The sequence below is a fragment of the Rutilus rutilus genome (assembly GCF_951802725.1).
Source record: "Rutilus rutilus genome assembly, chromosome: 11".
Lineage (NCBI taxonomy): Eukaryota > Metazoa > Chordata > Actinopteri > Cypriniformes > Leuciscidae > Rutilus > Rutilus rutilus.
This window is the reverse complement of record NC_140216.1, coordinates 32941311-32955795: the sequence shown is the minus strand read 5'-3', so window position 1 is coordinate 32955795 and position 14485 is coordinate 32941311. Positions and strand designations below refer to the sequence as shown.

The 14485-nt window shown below is 40.4% G+C and overlaps 1 protein-coding gene across 2 annotated transcripts in view; it reads right to left on the bottom strand.

The window, feature by feature from the left end:
* Window positions 1–14485, bottom strand: part of erf (Ets2 repressor factor) — a 29731-nt gene continuing 15246 nt past the window's right edge. The window contains exons 2-5 of one of the 2 annotated variants that reach the window (XM_084423507.1): window positions 9421–9655; window positions 4351–4466; window positions 3301–4238; window positions 1–3209 (exon numbers count right to left, since the gene is read on the bottom strand). In XM_084423507.1, coding sequence (XP_084279633.1) covers window positions 2652–3209; window positions 3301–4238; window positions 4351–4466; window positions 9421–9655 — 1847 coding nt within the window. In that variant the 3' untranslated portion in view covers window positions 1–2651. The remainder of the gene's footprint in view (window positions 3210–3300; window positions 4239–4350; window positions 4467–9420; window positions 9656–14485) is intronic. The other variant, XM_084423508.1, reaches the window with a different exon arrangement.

Below are 14485 nucleotides of genomic sequence, written 5' to 3'. Positions count from 1 at the left end.
TCCGTTTTTACCTGTTTTAATGAACCCTGATTACAGTTTTAATTACAAGAGCAAAGGAAACCACATGAGAAACTAAAGTATACATGGTTCCTTGTAACGTCAAGTTTCGTCTCTCTTTACAAAGTATTACATAACCATTGAGAGACAGATGGAAAGCTTTAAGAAAGAAGCAAAAGACCTTGAACACAAAGAAATATTTGTCTTTTTCTTACATCATCCCCTCAAAATGGAAAATATATATTTATATATGTACACAACCAAAAAAGAGAGACATTAAAATAAAAATAATGTGATAGCATTATGTCACTCTTCCCTCTTCAACTGGTTTTCTTAATTACAACTAAAAACCAGCATTAATACAAAGCCAGAGCAATTTAATATCATGGTATCAAAGAGGGTAGAGGAGTACGATTTATTAAAATGTTCATCTTGAGAGGTTAAAATTAAGGTAAGGGGTACAAACGAAATACCAGCAATAATATCAACATTAAAAATGATAAATGGTAATATAAACAAAAACAAAAAGGTATAATAAAACAGCATGGTTTATATTGAAGAGAGCGCGAGAAGAAAAAGTATTTTCTAACAAATAAGGCAGCAGTCAGTTGAAATACAGATACTGAACCTGTGTAAGGCCGCCAAACAAACTCAAAAAAAGTAGTTTTAGAAAAAAAAAGAAGAAGAAAAATGAGTGTTAAGTGTGTCAGGTCCTATACTTCCTCCTTAGATGAGGGCTAAGAGGCTGCATGTCCACTTTCTAGCTGTCAGTTTGCAGAATTGAGGTCCCTTTCTCAAGGATATGGTCGTGATGTCATTTACTACAAAGACCCTGCACTTTGCTACAAATGGAGCTGGCCGTCGCCAAACGCTAAGCCAAATAGGATGTGATAACTGTTCAATCTTGATCATCGTGGAGAAAACACAGCCTCCTACAACTAAAACACTGCAGAGAGACTGAGAGGGAGAACGCAAATGCGACGGGTCGAGTTAAAACTATACGTATTCCTTATAAGGCCGAGGACAGCTGTGCCGTTCAGGGTTCTTAACGATTGGTCAGTTGTTTAGCTTTGTCTATAACAACACTTTTCTTTCACAGTAAAGCACTGTAGGGCCCTGAAACTAAACATCATAGATTCTCCATATAGATTTACCTTCTGAAATATAATTTGTATCAAAACCAGCGTTTGTTCTTTTATCAAATATATATGTCTATAAAGTGAGAATATATGGACTCTAAATGCAAATCTTATTTAGGATAGTTTCTTTTAAGGTACAAAACTAAATAAGGCATAAAAGCAGTGTTTGAGGTCATGTTTCTAAGGCCTCTCCTGTATGTGAGCTTGTATGTCAATAAAGCAACCCATTTAAAAGCATTGGGCGGTCAGTCTTCCGTAAAAAGGCACAAATGTTTGTTCATTTGAAGGTTTTATATTCAAAGACAACCTATTGGATAGAGGAAAGCGATGTGGGGAGGTATGCCTGAGATTTACGCCTAACAAACCAAGAAGGTTCGTGTTCTTTCCAAAATAGAAGGGTGTAGAGCATTGTATAAATGGTTTTAGGGATGATTACGAAGCTCAAACCATAAAGCGCCCTCCGATACGTTGCCCCAACATTCCTATAACGTTCCCTCAGGGTTAAAACTGCATTATAAGACAAATTAAATAAATAAGTTGGAGAAGGAATAATATGTGATCTATAATTTGTCATCCAGCTGGTGGTCATGAAGAAGGACTAACACATATATAAAACAAATCCCCCAATGTATATACACGTGTTAAGATACGTTAAGAGGTTGTTGAGTGGTCCCGTTAAGTCGGCTGAGCTCGCTGAACAGCCGGGGAAGTTGTCCAGAGCCGGTAGTGAAGGCTGGTAGCACAATATCATTAATGGCTCTGAAGGCAGTGACATGAAGGTCCTGGTTTGAAAGCGAAAGGCAAGTTGGTTCTGCAAAAAGTCTGGTGCTTGAATCTTGGTATGCAAAAAAAAAAAGAAAAAAGAAAGAGCATCCATATCCAAAAATTCTGAGAACTATGATTGAGTTTGAGGGTGGGGTTGGGTAGGATCTTTCCTGCATTCACTTCATCCAAGAGTGTCTGTTTAATAGTGAAAATGTCCACTTGCCCGTGACCTTTAATTCCATGAGCATGAATGACAAGCCAAAAAAGACTTATCACAATCTAATTATTCATTATCACCATCTCTACTGATGTTTTACAGGGGTGCATCAACATCTGGTTTAGGCACTTCTGTAATCTCTTGATTTTGTTTAAAAAGGTATTGAGTTGATCCTAACGGGGAGCTTCTTGGGAGAAAAGTGTCCAAGACTTCAATGAGACTAGTGGGATGGTGTTAGTCTAACACAGCAAACAGAAAGGAATGGGTTCAGTAAGCAAGGGACTCTGGCTAAACTTGTGGAAAGGGCCTGGTTACGTAAAATGCATTAAAAAAAAAGATGTCAGTATTAATTTTTAGTGTTGCAACATCTTGAAGTGAGTGAACCTGCATGTACAGAAGTTTGAAAGATGGTTCGGGCATCTGAACTTGCTGAACGGATGGTCTTCACGTAACTTCTGAGAGCAACAGTTGCCTTCAGCCTGTGAGGAGGACAGCTCTGTTTTGCTAAGTTTGTGTGTTTGACCACGTCCTCTTCAGCAAACGTTGTTTTCTAAAGACAGCTGTGCCGTTGCTCGCTGCAGCTCAGAGCTCACTCTCCTCTGGCCTGTCCCCAGGGGCGCAACTAAAGTCTCCGGACTCTTCCGGTCTCCATTTTCCTCACCCAGTTTGGGCTCCACCTCCTGGTTAAGCTCCTCCCTCTCTGCCCTGCTCTTCTTATCCTCAGCCTCTTCGGTTCCCGCCTCCATCCGCTGGTCCTCACTCCAGCGGCGTTTAAAACGCAGCTTCAGAGGGATGCAGAGTGTACCCCCAGGGCTGATGGGAGCGCCCTGGCCCAGGTTTAGCTCCCTGGGTTCTGCTTTTAGACCTAGAAGATTCGGCCCAACGCCTAAGGTAGGGGCAGCTGGGGTCTTGAAGACATCTTCCTCAAGATCGTCATCATCTGTCATACGATCGTGGTTGGGTGGAGGGGCAAGGCCACCATTGGGGTGGGGAGGGGAAAAGACATCACATTCATCATCTTCATGCTCCTCCTCGCTGATGTCGGTGACCTCGACTTCTTCCTCCGACTCCATGTCTGAGATGGGCTCAACCTAAAGGAGGAAACAAATGGAGAGTTACAGAAAGCCCTTTAATTCTCAAAGAAGCTACAGTTCTTCAGAATTAATTTTAAGGTGAACATACCTTGATCTTTGGTGGACCACCTGGGGTTGAATTGTTGGTCATCATTCCAGATGAGGCAGAGTTTGAGGACGAACCAGACTCCCCACTGTACGAGAAAGAAGCAGCAGCACTTCCAGAATTCGGAGCATGTCCTGCTCCAGCTGAGGTTGGCCCTTCTCTCTGTTTGCGGCCCAGTGGTGGTGGCTGTAACTTAAACTTGAAAGGAGAAAGATGAGTCTCCTCAGCCTGGTGGTGCAGAGGGTGACTTGACAGGTGTGGACCTACACCCACTGGCCCTCCCAATCCCTTGTCTGGGCGTTGGGGCTGGGGGATGATAATGTTGGGATAGTGCAAGAAAGCACGGGGGCTCAGATGATAGTTGTAGACACTCTGAGTGTGAGCTTGAAGATAGCGCTTCATGTCTTCTGGATTGAACGAGAAGTGGGAGCCCAGCATGGGTGAAAGGGATGGAGAAGGTGTGTAGGGCATGTGAGATGTAGGGGTCATGGAGAGAGCTGGTGAAAGAGCAGGACCCAGCAAGCCTCCAGGGCCTGGGAGAGGGGACACTGGGAATGGGGACAAGGAATCAGGGTGGACCCTGTGTGTGGGCACATGGGGCCCACTCCTGGTGAGCCCAGCTGGGTTGGGCGGTGCACCGTAGACACGGAACAAGGAGTCGTGGGACAAGCGTGGATGGAGCAGGTTTCTAAAGGCACGGTCAGCCGGGCGGTCATCGCCGGGAGCTATGCCAGTTTCTTCAAGCTCCGAGTTGGTGGAGGTGCCATCACTGCAGTCGGAGACAGAGCCACGAGCTATGCGTCGAGGCACAGCACTGAAGACACCTGGACTGCGCAGTTCCTCGCTAGGAGAGAGGACGTCTGATGGCGTGGATGGAGGGAAGCGGAAGTGAGTGCTAACTCCGGATGGGACAGGTGGAGCACTTTGTGGAACACCAGAACCTAAGGAAAAGGTTAAGAAATTTTAATAGCTGAAGACTTGTTTTACTTTATATATATATATGAAACTAAATGAGTTTCAGAAAGATTAAGATTTAGAAGCAGGGATATTCACCTGCAGAGCCCATGTCAATGAATGGATAGTTGACCAGCACCAGCTTGTTGAAGTTGAACTTGTAGGTGAATCTTTTCCCTTTGGTCTTGTGCAAAATCCTTTTGTTGTAGTAGTATCTGCAGAGACAAGTGTTGGCATAGTTACACACTTGTTAAAGCCATTATTAGGAGTCACAATTTGTTGAAGGCCGCCCATTTTTTTATGTATTTGACATTCTCACACTTGCCAAACTTTGCAGAGGCAATGACCAGTTTAGAGGTGAAACGTTTTTACAACATTGAATTTGCATGTTTCCTAAGAAAAAAAATAAGGTGATCAGTTTTCAAAACACAGAACACATCAACTTCTAGTTTTCTTTCAATAAGCGATGCATCGAAAATGAAATTTCTTGGCTGAAACTGAAAACTCAGTGCCGAAATCCAAAACTGTTTATTTTAAATTAACTGAAAACTTCTGAAAACCAATAAATTATATTAATATAATATTTTTGAGTGACTTTACAATAGCCAATATTTTCAGTAAAATCAATATAAAACTGAACAGTACTATGAAGTTTCTATAATGTAAATTATAGATCATGCTAAATCTACAATGTTTTCACCTTGACTATCTGATACACTGTGCGAGATATATTCTGAATGAAGAAACATGGAAAAGTGGTGTACACAAGATGTTTAGGTGAAATGATCACATAACGCAGCTGTCAGGACGCAAAATTTCAGACCAGCATTTCCAAAGAGAGAAAAACCAAACCCTTTTCAGTTAAAGCCTGATGTAATTATCTGTATCATTAAGGAGTACTCAAGGTTATTGTATATAACATACACATGTTAAATTCTTACACACATGAAAGGATTCAGCCAACCAGAATCAGATATGTGCAGAGCAGATACGTGACACTGTGGCCATCTGAAGCTTCAGATGTTAAAATGATTTATGGATTCAATGTGTTTAATTAAGACGTCACAGAGGGTGCTGAGAGTGCATGTGTGAGAAAACAGGATTGTGATATACAATGATGTGTGAATTGGGGCACTGAAAAGTTCACAGGCACATACTCGACAGAGAAAAGGGCACACACACATGAACACAACACTTACACATGCACAACCCCGCTCTTTGAAGTGCATTTGAACTTGCTTCAAAAGACCACAAAAACTCAAAGTGTTTTTTGCACATGTGTGTTGTGCAGACATTCACATACATGGAGTACATATGCTGTTGAGTAAAAATACAGAATACTTCTGTTTACTTTCACCAAGCAAAACAGACAACATCCTTCAAGAAAGCAGCTTTCTGGCTATATCATGGTCTACAAGCAGCATCAGGTTAACAGATAAAAACAACAAATGTGTACATGTTGTTTTGAACTGTCTTGGTCTGAAGTCTGTTCATTTTCAACAGCTCAACAATGGGATGCCTGTGCAGCCAAGAGTCTGTCTGAATGGTGTTTGAGTTTTAAAGAACACGTGCAACCTCTTAGGTATAGATGAAAAGAGTGAGCAGAGAGAGAATGCCTTCAGGCATTTCCTTCCCAAATAACTAGATCCACACTGAATGTTTTTTTTTTTTTTTTTTTTTTAAGATCTTACTTGTATTAAAATGTGCTAAACTAAACTGAAAATACTGTTATTGGTAGCTGAAAACATGACGAAATTAGCCAAAAGTGTTCAGATATTACCATATCCTAATTTCAAATTGATTTGAAACTCTTTCAAAATGCAATTATATACTTACAAAAAAAAGTACCATGGTAATATCACATGATGTGTTGATGGACCTTAAATAAATATTCAGTATCATGGTATATTCCAAAGTACAATGGTTGCCAGGGTGTTGCTAAGAAGTTGCTAGTGTATTCCGGTTGGTTGCTAGGCTGTTGCTTACTGGCCAAACAGTGCAGGTTAAACACCAAAATTGAGTAATTAGGCATTTGAGCAAAACCTTTAACTTAAGAATAAGTATAGTGATGAAGATGAAAAATTCATAGATGAAAGATGAAAAATATTACTAGGGATGTACCATGAAAATTTTGGCTGTTACCGATAATTCTTCATATATGAAAGCCGATAACCGATGTATATTGGCTGATAACTCTAAATCCAAATTCTTAAATAATTTTTGAGAGCCTAATTACAAAAAAACAAAAGTCTCACCATTAAAAGCCATGTCCCAAGCACACAATTATAGTGTTTTTCATTGTAATTTTATATATATATATATATATATATATATATATATATATATATATATATATATATATATATTTTTTTTTATATATATATATATATATATATATATATATATATATATATATATATATATATATATATATATATATATAGGCCAAATTTTCTAACATCAAAATTGAACATTTCGGCCGATAACCGATATGGTGGCCGATATATCGAGCATTCCAAAATGTAATAAATGATGGGCAATCAAATTTAGCAGAAGTCTGCAAAGGTTATATCAGTGAAACGGATTCTGTTTGGGCCTAAAAACGACCTTAAACTTCACAATTATGTAAAAGAAGAAAATCAGGTCAAAAGAGAATGTGTGTGCCTGTCTGCTTAGCGTTTTCTGAGTTAACTAAGAGGATGTGTTTTGTGTCCTCCACATGTGCTGAACAGAGGCGAGTTCTCTCCGTTTCTCAGCAGTCTTCACGCTCTCTGCTGTGATGCTGAAGAACTTTCTGCTTCACATCTGAACCATACACAGCTTTCTGTTGCCTTTATTCTTCCCCCTACCTTCCTCTTCCATTCATATGTTCATATCTCTGAGAAATGAAAGAGTTCTCGGAAGTGGAGGACACAAACTAGTCCTGTAAGTGAAGGTTGATGAGCGCTAAGTGGGCTTCATTATTCTAGGATGGTAAAGGCAGGTTCAGCAGGTTTGAGTGGGCATCCGCAGGTTGCCATGGCGACCGGTCCAAAGCGTTGAATAACACGAAGAGACAGACAAACAGGCAACTGGACAGATTGCAATTGACAGAAGAGTACGGAACAAGGCAAAGGCGGAAAAATGGTGTAACACAGAAAGATAAACAACGCAGAAGTGTTGTTGAACACAAAGTCAGTTGACATAAGAACACATAAAGTCATCAGAAACAAAGCACTCTAGACTTTGAGCTAGCAGCTGTAGTTTACAGCTACAAAATGTTACTGGCTTGCCATCTACTACCTACATAGGCAGCATCCTAACTGAAATGGGCTTCATAAGTGAGTGATCTGAAATGCTCTTCATGTGAAGCAAATCCGTTAATGGTCACTTAGGCATACCACACAAATAACACTAAAATGAACAACAAGAGAGACTTGACTAACGTTCACAGTTGATGTTGATAATCTGAAGTTCCTAGTCTATCATGCTCTTTTATGTTAGCATAACAGTCAGTCGATACATAAGAACAACAAATATGCAGTTGATCATAGATTCTGGTGTTAACATTTTACTGTTAGCTAGTCCTCAGATATGCTCAAAATTAGGTCTACTAATAAACACAAGAAATTACCACAATCTAATATGCAGCATATATCTGACATCTATTGGCGTAGAGTGTGTCTGCATGTTGCAACAAGTGATAAGGCCCATTCACACCAAGGATAACTATAGAGATGCACCGATTACAATTTTCTGGGCCGATTCCGATTTCCGATTTTTCATTAAGTTTGACCTGCCGATACCGATTTTAGCCGATTCCGATTTCATTTTTTCTAACCACTTTACAGCACACACAAATATTTATTTTATATCTTTCCTGTTATAGAACATTTTACAATTTGCATAGTAGGCCTACATCTTTTTTTGAACAGATAAACGCTATAAAATAGAACTATATAAATTACTCCAGGTGTGGGTAATTCACACACATCTAAAGTGCAGTGTTGTGGAAGAACCATTTCCTTTTCACATTCAATATCCAATCATTTTTTTTATATATGCATTTAGCAAACTAAACGTCTGTATGAAAACAGGGAATGGCAATAAAATAATATATAAATAATTTTTTTTTTTAAAAATAGCCTTGCAGTATAAAGATATTTCTCAAAGCACACACACACACAGGCCTATTGCAATCACTTGTACAAACTGAATAATAAAACAAGTTTAAATGGGTACATTTTCTATAAATATTAGTCTTCTTTTCTGACATGGCCTACTCCAGTTCTTGTTAAACACGCAAATTCTGTGCATTTTGGGCACTTTTTTGTGAAACCCTATTTAGGCTATTTTGTCCATCAAAAGTGTGCTTTCCCTTTAATTGAGCATGAGCAGTGCAGCAAATAGACTCGGCGCCGAAACACGCGCTTCACTGCTCGCGACGCTCCTGCTTGACGCTCACGCGCTGCTCCTACTCCGTTGTGAATGCACTCATTGATGAACATGCACGCCGAAAAAAAATACGCGCTTGCGGTCTGAACGGACGTAATTCACGAGGTTTCCTACATGTGTGTTCCGTGTGCACGTGTGATGCTGATGTTGCGCGATGTTAATCATGCGGCGCCCGAGTGCATTTGACCGGCATAAAATCGATCACGTGAAAATCGGCCAATTCCGGTCACCAGCCGATCAATCGGTGCATCTCTAGATAACTATAATGATAACTGTAAAGTTTTATTAATTGTTCTAATTCTAATTCTCATAGCTAAAGCGGTAACAAAACAAAGAAACAAAATAATTGGAATCATTTACAGGATTTTTTTCCAGCTGATGAATGTCAAAAACATTGTCTTTCAATCCGAATTCACCCAACTTTAGTAAGCTAATAATAACTGCAATGCGCTTATAATATACAGAATACTGTCCATCGGTGTGGATGCTAATATAGTTATCGTTCTTGGTGAGAACAGGCCTATACTCTAAATAATCAAAAATGTATAATCTACTGGTTTCCTGACCCCACCTTGGATGACATTTTAACTGAGCTTGTTGCAGTGTCTTAACCAAGATTTTGGCCAAAAAAGATATCCTACCGTTTTGTAGTTAACCGTTTAGAGCAGCCACTGCATCAGTAGACTGAGCACAATTGCAATTACGAATGATGTAATAGGCAGATTTAGTCTTTACCTGAGCGCTCGGCTGAGCTTGTCATAATTCATCTGGGGCTTGCACTTGCGGGCGCCCCACAGTCGTGCCACCTCGTCCGGGTCTTTGATGACGAACTCGCCGTAATCCCCCTGCCAGGCGATGACATCATGGTACTCCTCCTTCCGCAGCAGCTCCAGGATGAAGTGCCACAATTGGATCTGTCTGGAACCAGGACTCGACTCCGGCTTGTAGGCCCAGTCTGGGAAGGCAAACCCTAGAGGTCAGACACAAAAACACTTGAGTCTTGCCACTTCGACTCAATCTAGTCAATGTTTGGCGAGACTTAAGTTTCACCACATCTAATCTCGAATAATAAGGGGGACGTATTACTGTTAAATGACATTAAGCCAAGGGAACAATGTGTTTCCAAGGCTGTAGGCCTTTATGCAGACTACAGGCTGATTTATACTTCTGCGCCGGACCTACGCCACAGCCTCTACGCCGGTTTTCATTTATACTTCTGCATCGTTGTCCGCGTTGACGTGTAATTACACATGCAGACCGCTACTAGACAGTGTCCATGGGCATATTGATGGTGCAACCCACAGTATCAAGGCAAAAGGAAGAAATTTGACGCTATTGAAGATTTTAGTTTTACCTGAGGGAGGGGTTCTAGCAGACCAATCACAAGGCTTGCGGTCCACATAGAATTGAAGCGTTGTTACATTTTTGGAGAGGTGCACGCCAGGCTACGCTTTCTACACAGCCTACGGCATAGCTATGGTGTAGGTTCAACGCAGAAGTATAAAGTAGCCTCAACTTTCCTGAATTTTAGTCTGGTAAAAGTTTGTATGCAATTCCTTTCTCTCAATCATCTCTGAGTTTGAATAAGTTGTCAGAATTCCATAGTGTCTAGTTAACAAGCGCTTCAATCAAGAATCCTTGAGGCAGTAGTCAAAACACCACTCATAAACACACACACACACACAGATGGTACACAGTCTCCACTTTTAGACTCAATACTTGCAGAAAAATAAGAAAATAAGCAGGAGGTTGCTGGAGGCGAGACAAAAACATGGCCGTGACTTTGAGGGTCTTATGTCTCATTACAGAAACTGTTTGTGCTTTGGGACGTTAACATGGACAGACGGTTACACAACATGCTAAGTGACAGACCTATTACAAATTCATGCACAACGCTGAGTCAACGTGACGGTATGAGACGAACGGAAAAGCTCTTTGAAACAAGCCTGTCAAACACATCGCAGAAACACCTGAGAGTTTGCCGTTGGCGCGCTTGGTCAAGTATGAAAAGGCAAAGTCTGCAGACACAATAAGAATGAGGTGCAGTATTTCTGCTGACTCTAAATTAGACACGATTTCCTATTAGGAAAGAAAAAACTAAACCAGAGAACACAACAATGAACCAAGATTATATCTCTTTCCGCACCATGTCAGGTGGGAACGACTGAAAATAACAGCATAATTCCCACACTCGCACACAAAAGAGAAAGAGAGGGTCTTGGCGCACGATGTGTTGTTGTACTCAGTGGAATGCCCCTTTCAGATGGTTCAGAGCTTGGCTGCTTATAAAGCCTATCACAGTGTTAAGTAGCGAATGCAGAACAGCTCAGCAGTACCGCCACCGCCAACTGCACACATGTGCTGCAGGGACGCACGCTGCGCAGGGGGGCGGTAGGATGACTTGGACATCGTGGGCTGGTACTAACTGTCCGTGACAACTGCTAAACAGTCGGCAATGTGGCTTGACTCATGATTGAGATGTTTGGTTGAGAGATCTAGCAAATCGGAGATGTAAAACTGACTTGGCCCACTGAAAAGAAGCAGATCAGTTAGACTACTTGATATAAGCACATGGTTAACCCAGAGGTAATTAATACTGTCATACGGGCAACAAGTCAGTAATTATACAAATTTAAGTTTTACAAAATTCAAGTTCACAAAATGTGGTTCATGTATAAAGTAATTAAAACTTAAGTAACAGCTCAGTAGTGAGACAAATGTTGATTCACTAGCAAGTTCAGTCAGTCAAGAATTTGTCAAACCAGGTTATGAAAGTCACTTACTAATAAATCAGACAACACTTCTGATTTCAGCAAATAAGAGACATTCAATCATGAATCGCACTGCTCTGGATGTGCTGTATGATGTTGATTCACTAAAAATAACCAGTGATTAAGTCATGAATCAATTCAACAGAAAGATGCGTTCTCACCATTCTGCGCAAAATAGTCTTCTCAACATTCAATTCAGACTGCAAACACTTAATTCACAACATAAGTAAAATATGATTCCTTTTACTGGCTGTTGGAAGTTTCAGCAATGCAGGACACCCTGGAAATAATACTGTTTACTGGTTGACATAAAAAAAAAAACAATAAAAAAAAACTCTCCACCAAATGAGCCTGTAATTTCAGGCCTTTACACAAAGAGGTTTGTAGGAATGAGACTTCAAAAAGTCTCCAGATCCTCAAGTTTAATGTATTTCCCACCATTCATTCCAATTTTACCAAGACATGTCACACTAAACAGATCATATATGATTAGTCGTGTGTTTGTGGGCTCAGACCTCCACCGAGCGAGTGGGCACACAGCAACACAAAGCTTCCCACAGTGGGTGCGCGTCAGCACTGACTCACGGCGTATGCGTGAGTGTATTTGTCATTCAGCTTTCAGAAGAAGTGCGCCTTTTCCCTCCGCTCTCATACCTTTTTCTCTCTCTCTCTCTCGTGCGTTGAGTCCCTGGCTCCCATACCATCTCCTAGCAACAAGACACTTTAGTGCTATAAATACACGTATAGCAAAGAGAATTTTTTTTAATCTCAATCAATTAATGAAATCAAAATGCAAAAGCTATAGTAAAAATATCCAAAGTACATTTGATTCTAAGGATTGACACGAAGGCAGATTAAAAGGACAGCTCACCTAAAAAAAAAGAAAAGAAAATTCATTTACTCGACTTCATATCTGTTTTAAAACCTTTATGACTTCCTTCATTGAAACACAGAGGATATTTTGAAAAAAGCCTTAGTGTCTTTTTGTCACTTTGACGCAGTGTCTCTTTTGTTCCCAGTGGGCTTCAATGTTTTTTTGTATGACATGTATGGACAAAAACAGTTCTTCAAAATATCTTCTTTGCAGAAGAAAGTCATACAAGTTTGAAACAACCTTTGAGAGTGAGTAAATGACGACAGATTGAAACATTTTGGGTGAAGTATCCTCAAGTCAATTAGCTATTTATTGCTATGGCATTGATAGGTGGTTCAAAATAAGTCTGCGATGTTTTTTGATTGTATAAAAAAAAAAACAACTACTCAAGCCACACAATTTGACTGTACCAGGACGAGTTACATGCCACCTTTTAATACATAAGCCCAGTTTTCTTTTTAACTCTCTAAGCAGCAACAGTAATAGTAATGTTTGCCTTACAAAGAGTGAATGAGAAAGCCACTGGCAGCATGTTGACGATCAACAGGTTGACGTTCTTTAATAAGAAGTAGGGACATAAAATAAACCCCTGGCGCGGGCTAAACGGCAGACTCTGGGGAGGGCCGAGGAGGACTGACTTTATAAGAAACCGCTTTGAGGTACTTTCAAACAAACCAGTGTGCCATAACACACTTTTTTTTCACTCAAGACCACAAGCCCACAAGACAACTTAGCGCGTGCACACAAACACGCCAAATCAAAGCGCAATAACAGCTAAAACAGGCACGTCCCCTGGTGTCAGTGGGTTCTGCTGGGACTGCTGTTTCTCTGACGGTTACTGTCACTAATGGGTATGGAGTCAGGAGACCGCCAGACAAAACCCTCGCTTGACAGGGCCCTGTACACACACTTAGAAAAACAATATGACATAAGCATTACATGATAGCACCTGTACAAACTGTACCGGCACAAAATAACAAATCGGCTGACAAACATTACACGCAAGGTAGGGGAAATTGGACACTAACATCCGTCTTGGCCTCGTTCTTTTGCCCTTTCTGTAGGCAAAGTCTGTAAAAACACCACCTATTGCCGTCGTCTCTGTTTGCGATTAGTGCCCAGATGCAACAGCTCTTTTTATGGCGAAGCCGTGACGCAAGTACGAAAAAGAAAACAAAAAAGTCGTCCTCTGCATCTCTGGTCTGTATTTAAAGGCTCAGAAATGTTTAGGGCCCCCGCGCTCATTCGTTCTGTTTCTCTCCATCTCTCCCCCACTTCCCTCCCTTCCTCCTATTCTTTGTGGGCTCTATATTTAGGCAGAGGAAAAGGTCGTTCTCCATCTACTAATGATGGTGGCGACAGGGAAAAAAAAAATGGCACGAGTGTGTGCCAGCTTGAATGTGTGCAGTATGAGTAATACAAAAGAACCACGAGCAGCTCTGCTGCCTAAATGCTTGTCTTACAATTGACAGTGTCACTCTGCCTTGCACAGTGCTGAAAAATACTGAATGATACGCGACACTTCGGCGTCCATCTGCACGTTCAACAGTTGTTAGCATTGATCCGAGCTGCATAGAATGAGTAGGCTAAGTGTTGTTTTGGACTAACGAGAACGCCCCGGATGGAAAATACAACAGAACCCTGCAAACTGCATGTTTATGTGTCTCACATTCTCTCGAGGCAAAATAGATCTCACCTTCTTGTTTGCGTTAAGACGACTCATCTGGGTGATACCTGGAGGCTACTTGGTTTAGATGCACATAATCAGTGATTCACAGTCATGTAATAGAGACATAATGATGCAGTTCTATCAATATAAATTTGGGGATACTTTTACCAGCATTTTCATGCTCAAAAACTATTGCTTGACTGAGTGTCAAGACAGAGCTATTTAATTAGCATTTAAACTTCATTAAAAAAATAATCAAGACCCTGTTTGAGGAGTGCGATTCATTTCCACAGATCAGTTCTTTGTTTTTGTGCGTTTCAATAAATCACTAATTCAACAATTCGTTTGCTCAATCACTCAAAAATAAAAAATATAATTAACAAAAATATATATAAAAAAAACAAATACGTAGGGAATAATGCTGTAAAAATTATTTTAAATAATGATTTTTTATTTTTTACAAAACTACTCGAGCATTTAGAGTAA